Here is a 9,331-nt window from a genome sequence, read left to right on the forward strand (position 1 = left end):
TCCACATCTCCCATCTCGAATCCACCCTCCACACTGTGGCTGCTAGAGGCATCCTTCTAAAACACAGCTCTGACCACATTATCCTACTGTTTAACACCCCGCAGTGGCCCCCATCAGCCATCAGGATAGAGACCTTAGCAAGCAAAGGTCCTCTTGTCAGGCCCCACCTCTCACCTCCACTCACCTCACCCCACTGCGGTTCAATCTCTCCAAACTCCTCTGATTCTTTTTTTGGCTTCGCCGTGGGGCTTGCGGGATCTTAGTCCCCCAGCGAGGGTTCGAACCCCGCGCCCTCGGAAATGAAACCGCCAAGTCCTAACCACTGGACCGCCAGGGAAGTCCCCAAACTCCTCTGATCCTTAGCACACGTCAGCTACTTTCATCACGCTCTTCCCTCTGCCTGGAACATCCTTACCACTCTTCTCTGCCTCTTGCAACTCTATACAACTACTCATTTTTTACAAATGAGGGCTTGGAGGTTGAGAGAGGTTTGACGTCACCCCGTAAGTAAGGGCGGGGAGTCAGCCCACCTGCCTCTCTGCCCCAGGTCTCACTGCTCACCACGGCTGTCCTGGAGGCTGGGGGAGGCCGCCGCTCCCTCCTCCCCAGGGTCTGCGCACCACCACGTGGGCCTGCCCGCCCATCTGCCTCTCGGAGGTCTCACCCAGGACCTCCTCTCCCTCTCCGTCAGCCGCGGGGGGCTGGGAATCAGGGGCCTGAGAGGAGGGAGGAAGGGATTGAGCCCAAGGGTAACCCGACTCCATGAGTGGGTGGCTGGGGGGTGGGGCACGCCATGGGGGAGGGGGCTTGGAACACGTCCTCGGGGACCCCGTTAAGCCAAGGCGGGCGATGGGGGCTCCTAGAGGGGGAGAAGGAGCAGAGCGGAGTCCAAGTCCCCTCCTCTGCTGCCCCCTCCCTCCACAGCTCTCTCGGCAACCCGAGCCGGGGGGGGCCTAAAAATAGCCCCCGAGGCGCAACAGCGGCCGCCCTGGTGACCTTCTGGGTAGCACAGGCCGAAGGCGGGCGGGCAGCAGGAAGGCAGGGCGCCGGTCCCCCAGGACTCATCTCCCAGGGCAACATCCCCCGGTGGCCCCGTGGCCGTCCGGTTCCAGCGTCCCCCCAGCCCAACTCGCAGAGACCATGCAGAAAGCCCGGGGCACGCGAGGCGAGGACGCGGGCACGAGGGCACCCCCCAGCCCCGGGGTGCCCCCGAAGAGGGCCAAAGTGGGGGCCGGCGGAGGGGCGGGGGCCGGGGCGCCCGTCTTCCTGCGGCCCCTGAAGGACGTGGCGGTGTCTGCGGGCAGCGACGTGCAGCTCCGGGTGGTGGTGAGCGGGACGCCCCAGCCCAGCCTCAGCTGGTTCCGGGATGGGCAGCTCCTGCCCGCGCCGGCCCCTGAGCCCAGCTGCCTGTGGCTGCGGAGCTGCGGGGCGCGGGATGCCGGCGTGTACAGCTGCAGGGCGCAGAACCAGCGGGGCCAGGCCTCCTGCGAGGCTGTTCTCACAGTGCTGCAGGTCGGAGGTAATGGGGAGGTGGGGGCCAAGCCTGGCAGGGAGGGCTGCCCACAGGTAGAGAAGGGTTACCTGGGCTACATCTGGGAGGTACCTGTTCATCCAGCCTTCTTCCCGCATTTCTGGCTTCTCAGCTGTGCTGACCCCGGAGTGCCTATCAAGAGGAACGTGCAGGAAAATGGGTGTCAAGGTAGAGAGGCTCCCCACAGAAGGTTAGAGGTTAAGGGTCAGCATTTGGTAAGCAAAGCCTGTGCCCCACCCAGGCGCTTCTGGGAATTCCATAGTGGGAACCCTCCTAGTTTCCCTGCAGAGGGATGCTTCGTGGGGAAATTGTTTTCATCGGCTCTGATAATTTAGACTGGAGACTCCTAATCAGCCTCTTACAGGTGCGCGCATGTCTGAAGGACGAGGCCAGCTCCCCTGGCCTGCTGCAATGTTGAGGGGGTGGGTCGGAACTCCTCGCAGCCCATTGCTAGGGCAGGCTGGTGTGGTCAGCACCAGGCCGGTTGGAGGAGGCCAGTGGGTGGACAAGTACGAACAGGGTGCAGAGCATCAGGGAGTAGAGCTAGGGATGGGGGCTCCTAGGCATGTATGGAGGTGAGTGCTTGAAAATCCACATGCAAGCACGCCCGTGTGCATGTGCGTGTGCACGTGCGGGCTGTGCGGGGGTCTGGTGGTACCAGCAGTTGAGGGGTTTGTGGAGTTGGTATAGAAAGTGCATGGGCCATGTCTGTCTGAAGTCCAGAGGGCATGGAAGGGGGATGCTTAGGCCGGTGCTGGGGCCCCTGCCTATGTGTGTGAAGGGGTGGATGATCCCCGCATTCCGGGGCAGAAGGGGAGGGGTACGAGAGACTGGGCCTGTGCTCAGGGTCCTGCTGGGGCTGATGTGGGTGCAGGCCAGGACGGAATCTCCTTGCGTCAGTGTTTGGGCTTCCTTTTTGACTTCCTCAACCCCAAGCCAGTTCTTCTCTAGGCTGAAGACATAGCCTCAGCAGACTGAGTCTTAAAAAATAGAATTCTGAGGAAGTAGGCTGCAGCTGGAGGAGATGGCAAAGAGCTCGGGGTCACTGAGTCTGTCCTGGATATTTTCAAGACGGAATTCTCACTCCAGCTGGGTAGTGTCATATAGGGTACATCCTTGGGGGCTGATGGGGAGGCATACCATGCCACCCGGGTTACAGTGGGACTTGGGGGCTCTAGCATGCTGAAGGAACTCAGCAGCTGGAGGGAAAAGAAGGCCGCAGGGTGCAGCTGTGTCAGGAGCTGGAGCAGGGGCTCAGCCTCCCTCTGTCAGCATCTCCACTGTCTCCCTAGCCCCGCCCTGCCCACCTTCCTCTTCAATGACAGAGAGGGCCAAGGCTGGCTTCTCTTGGCTGCCTTCGCACTTGGCCAGGTAAAGGCTTTCCTTGCCCCTTTCTGGGGTCAGGGGCTGGGGCCCATCCTGGCAGAGCTCTGAGCTGGGGAAGGATTGGACTCCTTGGGGGGTCTTTGCTCTGATGCCCTCAGGGGCAAAGGGGACTGAAAATAGAACATAAATAAAGGCACAATAGATAGGTTGATGAGAATACAACTTGGAGGAGAGAGATATTGGGCAGAGAGAGGAAGCGCTGAGGAGCTTGGTGTCATAATGTTTGTTTAGAGTCAGAAAGGACCACAGAGAACCACAGGTGCCAAGGCTGCCTTTTACAGGTGAGGACACTGTGGTCCAGAGCAGAGGGAGAGGCCTTCACTAGCTAACTAGCTGAAAGACAAACAGCTAGTTATGTCCATCCCAGAACTCAGAACCCAGTCCTTTTGGCTTGGGATCTGGGGGCATTTTAGCTCTTAAGTTCTGGAAGGAGGAGAGAGAAAAGGGAGGGGGAGCTGTCCATTGTATGGAGAGTAGCCCAGCCCTGGCCTTTCTGAAGATGAGAGGCTCCTAGCCTGTCCTTGTCCCCCAAAGTGGGGAGAGTGACATCATGCTAGAGCTCCCCAGACCCTCTGTAATCCGGGTGGCATGGTCGGCAGAGCTGAGCCCTGGCTGGGCATACCTAGCCAGAGGCCGGGAGGACGGTCTCCAGGCTGCTCTGGCAGAACAGCATGTTTGAAAGACTGGGGTGAGGAAAAGACCCTGGGTGCTGGGGGACTGGATCGGGGGCCTTTTGCCAGTCATGTTAAAACAAGAAGAGGGTTGGGCTGCAGCAAGTCACATTTGAGAACTTTTTCATGTTGGTAAAATCTTTGCCCCAAGAGCAGGTTTATAATTATGATTAATTGGTAATAATTCTTAGTAGTATTGATAATTCATAATAATATGAATAGCTACTATGCTGCTGTGTGGTAGGCAATATGCTATTGTATCCTTTGATATATCATTTAAGTCCCACAGCAACCCTAGGGAAACTGAGGCCCAGAGGGTAAAATGAAGCATCTTGGTTGTACTGATAGGAGGTGGCAAGGCAGGAATGGAAGCCTGGGTCTGTCCCACTGCAAAGAACCACATGCTTCACTACTATGCCCCTCCAACATGATTGGCAAGGGAGGGGCTTTGCTTTGGTGATGTTGGGGGACTGACTGGGTGAGTCTGTCTTCCTCTTCTTCCTATTGCCCGCCCTCCACCAGTCCCTGCCTAGTGACAGGTCCTGGTCAAGGTCAGTTGGGCAGGCAGCTCAGCATTGCTCAGACTTACTCATGGAAAACTTTCTTGGTTGGGATCAACAGCAGGAGTACTTCGGGGTTCTCGAGGAAGTCCAGCCAGGACCTGGCTACAGAGGGAAGAAGGCAGTATCCTGGCTGGAATTGCTGCCTGGCTCGGCAAGACAGGGTGATTGATGCTAAGGTTCCTGGCACTCCTGAAGCCTGAGATGTTAGCTCAGGGATAGAGGGATATTGGCATGGCTTGGGGAGGCTGGGGCCTTGAGGAGACAAGAGGGCTGCAGACAGGAGAGTTTGGAGGATGGGAAACAGGAGGGTGGGATTTGGGGTGCAGAAATGAGGAAAGACCAGAAATAGTGAAGATGGCAGAGATGCAGGATACTTGCAGAATATGTCACGTGTGTAAAGCACCCTATCTCATTTTGGTATTTAAACTTCTAAGCCCCAGGTTACTGTTATGACCATTATATGTATAAGAAAACTGGGGTTCAAAGATGGAATTTACCCCAGGTCACATGGCTAGTGAGGTGGCAGGACCAGATCTGAAAGCTGGGTCTCCGGGTCTAGGTCCACAGTGCCTGTCCTTAGAACGAGAAGTGTGGGAGGAAGACTGAGGCAGGAATCTGTCATCCTCACCATCCTTCTGTCAATATCCCCAAAGCCGTCTTCAGCCTCAGTCTCCAAGATAGGCAGGCATGCTTCTCTCTCAAAACATCAGGCTCCCACTTGCATGGGCTGAGGAGCCATGTGCCAATCAAGTAACCAGAGCAAGCGCCACCATTAAAGCTTGGGGCATGTGGGACCGGAGCGGGAGGCCTGCACCGAAGGATGGGGGTGAGGAGGAGAGGGCAAGGGAAGGTGCAAGCTGACAATGCTCACCGTGTTTGGCGGTTGGAAGTCTCATAGCCAGGGCCTGGGAGACCCTGGTGCCAATTAGAAGGGCCAAAGTTCAACAGATGGTAGTGAACCACGCAGGGGACTTGAAGGCATGGAGAGGAGAGATTAGAGAGGAGAGAGGCCAATTAGCAAGGGAAAGGTAGGAAATACACCAGGAACTGCAGGCGGGTAGATTGTGCAGTATCATCTTTTTCACCTACAATGTGGAATGTCCGGATGAAAAGCCAGGAGGAAACTAGTATGGAGTTGGGAATGGGTATTTAGAGTGGCCCCCTTCATTCATGCCAAGCCCTAATTAGGGAGAGGAGGAGGGGCCAGAGAGGGAGCAGCGAGGAGTCCTGGGAGGGAAGAACAGAGAGCCCATGAAGTCAGCCAAAGCCCGAGCAGGAGAACTTTCCTGAAGCTAAGGCAGGCCCTCCCAGGAAGATCCTGAGTGGAAAGCAAGATTGTCACTTCTTCAGTTTCTGGAAAAGGGTCTGCGTCAGAACAGAGAAGGAAGGCTGGAGAATGAGCTGCTCCGGGAAGATTTACAGTCCCCATCCCCCCATCCCCATCCTCTCCACCGACAGCTCTGTCGCCCCTTCCCATGTGTATTGAGTGCCCACCGTGTGCCAGTCACTGTGCTAGGTGCTTGAGATTTATAAGTGGGGGGGCGGGAGGGGGAAGACCAAAATTCTTGCCCTCCTAGAGATGACATTCTAGGGAGGGGACACAGCTTATAGGCAATAAACATAATAAATATGTGAAAATGATACAGTATGTCAGAAATACAGAGCAGGGTAAGCAGGAGGAAGGAAGGGAGAAGACTGAAGCAAGGCAGGAGAGAGAGGGGAGTGGGGGACTGGCTCAGAGGAGGGTCTGTGTGAGAGATGAGGCACGGCATGATGACAGGTTTTCTCTGGTTAAGGAGAAATGCTGGAGGGCCAGAAGTTGGAAGTCTGGTTTGGGGAAATGGCGGGGGAGCCCAGCTGCCCAGCCTTGGAGGGAAATGGGACATTCTGGGGCCAGCTGGGGCCCTGAGAGCATGCCCCAGGCTGGCCTATGTGGGTGAGCAGTGCAGGCCCAGAGCAGGAACCCAGAATCTCATGGGCCTCTCCTCGGCCCAGCTGTCCCGTCACTCACGCCTGCTGCCCATTGGTTATTTTTGCTACGGAATGTGCCAGCCCCTCGGATTCTCCTGGGCAACAGGGGCTCAAGTTACCCCCTCTCCTCACTCAGCTCCCCCATCTGTGAGTGGGTGTGTTTGGGGGTGGGCAGGGAAAGCGCCTGTGTGAGTCCAGGGTCCTCTGGTTGGAACTGATGTGGACACGCACATGTACCCTCCCGTTGCACGTCCTGTGCGTGTGTCTGTAGGCGCAACCTCTGCTTCTGGGGGTCTGGGAAACAGGACCACCTGTAGGCACTGAGTCTGTACAAGACATGACCTAAAACTTTAAAGGGCCACAAACTCAAATAACTTCAGGAGCCAAGTAGAAACTGAAAAGGAGCGAGCTGCTGTTGCCAGCAGCTGAATTTGAGCGTATTTGCCATGCAAAATACTGGGCAGGCTGAACAAAACTCATCAGTTGGCTCTGTATTTATTTTGGACCCATGCTTTAAAGAAAAAAAGTTAGGTGTCCCACTGACCAATCAGCCCATGAGGCTTTATGGCACAGTGGTCAGTAACTCAGTCACAGTGCCTGGGTTAGAATCCTGGTCTCCCAATTACCAGCTCTGTGACCTTGGGCAAGTAACTTCTCTGTGCCTCCGTGCACAGATTAAATGAGTTTATTTATATCAAGTGCCTAGGACATTGCTCGGTACATACTAAGCATGCTGTCAGCATTAATGATAATGTCTTAGTAGTCACATCTCAGAAACCAGATTGGCACTACTTGTGCAGGCTGGGGTGGGAATTTAGATCTGGGGACACATGGAGGCACAGAACCTGTGTGGCTTTGGCTAAGTGATAGGACTTCTCTGAGCCTTAGTCACTTATCAATTAAATGGAGTCAGTTACATGTTCATAAGGGTTTCAAGCTCACCGTGTTGTTGTCAATAAGGTAACGTTTATAAAGTGCCTGGCATTTAATAAATGCTTAAGAAACTTAGTCATAATGATTGTTGGGGCGGGTAGTTTTGTGTAGGCAAAATATGCATGGTACCAAACGAGAGGAGGAAAAAGAAAATTTGGTGAGTGTGCTCACCTGTGAATAAGAAGGTGGGTTATATGTGTGAATAATAGGAGCATCTCTGGGCACCTTAGCTCGTGTGTGTGTGTGTGTGTGTGTGTGTGTGTGTGTGCGCGTGTGTACGCGCGCGCGCGCCAAGATGCACAAAGTACCTATCATCACGGAACTCGAGGGCCCTCTCTGGCTTTCCTAAGCAGCCTGAGGGGATTCGCATTCTGGGTATATGTCACTACGAGGATCCTTGCCCTGTGTATGATCTGAGCGCCCTCGCCCGGCGCCACTGCCCTACGGCGTGTTGGGTACTGCCTAGAAAGGCGGACGCGTGCGCATGTTTGTGGAGTGAGCCAGTGGAGATGCGGCTGACCTTCCGGAGCAGCCCCGCGGGAGGCGGGTGGGGGTGGCGTGGACGCCGCGTTGGGCGGCCAATGACAGAGTGGCCCGAACTCTCCTAGGGGCCACTGCACCCCTTTCTGTGCCTCAGTTTCCCCAAGTGCCGATGCGGGGCGGGGGGCCGCGAGGCAAGTGATCGTAGCCTCAGGGGACGCAGGGGAGCAGGCGAGGGAAGGGGCGTCCGGTGGCGGGGAGGGGGTGCGGGCTGGCGCCCCCCCCCCCCCCCGCCGCCGCCCCCCCCGCCGTCGCCGCCGCTGCCGCCTTCCCCCCGCCTGGGCTCCCGCGGCCTCGAGGCTCCTTCCGCCACCGGCGCCAGCCCCCACCCGCTCCCCGCCTCGCCCCCGGCCCCGCCTCCGACTCCGCCCCGCCCCCGCCCGTCCCCTCCTCGCCCGGCCGCCGGCCCGGCCCCCTCCCCCGCCATGAAGAAGCTGTGGGTGAAGAAGCGTTTCCAGGTGAGGGCTCTGGGGGCGGGCGGCTCCGGGAGGGGGCAGGAAGGGCTGGGCGCCCCGGAGGGAGGGCGGGTCGCCGCGGCCGGGCCCGGGGAGGGGGGGTCGCCGGGGCGGGGCCCGGGGAGGGGGCGCCGGAGCCGCGCCTGCCCAACCCCGGTCCCCGAGGCCGCGGGCCGGGCGCGCTCCGGGGGGCTCCCCAGCCTGCGTCAGCCCCCTCCCCTCGCCCAAGCGCAGACCCCTCCAGCGCCCGCGATCCCCGCGACCACCGGGGAGGCCCCCGCAGCAGCCCTCGGCGTGGAGCGCCCACGGACTAATGTGCCACCTCTCGTCTCTGTCCAACCCCTGGCCCCCGCCTGGCTCTCCCCAGCCCCCCACTCCGGAGCCTTCCATCTTCCGGTGCTCCTGAAAGCACCGCGCAGGGATCTGCGCTGAGCTCAATGCATTCCCCAAGCCCTGCTCCATCCTCTGCGGACCCGGGCCTCCTTCCTGCTTTCGTGAGGCTCCGGCCCTTTGGGGGATCTTGCCCCCTGCCCCTTCATCACCCTCCCTGCCCTCTTGACACCTATCCCAGATGTCTGTCCTTCCCCCAGCAGAAATCTCTGTCCCGGTCCCTCCATCTCCCAGTCATCCAAGCATGTCCCCCCCACCCCAGTCTCTTCCTTCACATCAGTCAGCCTCTGTCTCTGGGGGGTGTCGCTCAGGTCCCCAGTCCTCTGTCCAGCCTTTGACCCTTAGTCCTCTCTCCTTCCTCCCCGCTCCTCCCCAGAGGCATGCTGGAGCTCCAGCTGGGAGGGCTGACAGGCAAGGAAGAGTGGAGACATTCCCTACAGGGGAAGCTAGCTGCCCTGGGTCTCTTCCACTCCCCCCCACCCCACATTGGCCCCTGGAGTGACTTTCTGTTTGATATAGAGGTTTGGACGAGAGGTATAGGGAGGTCAGGAGCAAGCCTTCCCCTCAACAACTCATTCTGCCTTTTCTCTTTCAGAAAACCGGCCACTCCCGCCGGGCCTTTGGCCGACTCACCCATGGTGCGTGGACCATCAGCTGCCTGCCGTAACCCATGAGCGCTCCTCCTCTTGGTTCATGTCCCTTCACGAGGCACCCAGGCCTTGAAGATGGCCCATGAGATGCGGGACCCCCCACATGCCCACACTCACCCACCCACCCAGGAAGGCCCCTTGCAGCTGAGAGAGGACCTAGCAATGGGGGTGAGGGGTTAGCTGGCACACCCCATCATGGGCCTGGGCTTACTGTTCTCCAGCTGTGGGCCCTGTGGGGATG

General features: G+C 58.3%; 1 protein-coding gene across 2 annotated transcripts; it reads left to right on the forward strand.

Annotated features, from left to right (window-relative positions):
- Positions 1-1,001: 1,001 nt before the first annotated feature.
- On the forward strand, positions 1,002-9,325 carry LOC129391879 (striated muscle preferentially expressed protein kinase-like). Of its 2 annotated transcripts, none has more exons than XM_055082988.1 (2): positions 1,002-1,519; positions 9,036-9,325. In XM_055082988.1, exons 1-2 carry the CDS (start codon positions 1,141-1,143, stop codon positions 9,161-9,163), a joined length of 507 nt encoding a protein of 168 aa, XP_054938963.1. In that variant the 5' UTR covers positions 1,002-1,140; the 3' UTR covers positions 9,164-9,325. The 2 variants fall into 2 exon arrangements, 1 of the variants encoding a protein (XP_054938963.1); XR_008616701.1 differs by lacking the exon at positions 1,002-1,519 and adding an exon at positions 8,198-8,544.
- The last annotated feature ends 6 nt before the right edge of the window (positions 9,326-9,331 follow it).

This window comes from Physeter macrocephalus, unplaced genomic scaffold (genome assembly GCF_002837175.3).
Source record: "Physeter macrocephalus isolate SW-GA unplaced genomic scaffold, ASM283717v5 random_436, whole genome shotgun sequence".
Taxonomy (NCBI): domain Eukaryota; kingdom Metazoa; phylum Chordata; class Mammalia; order Artiodactyla; family Physeteridae; genus Physeter; species Physeter macrocephalus.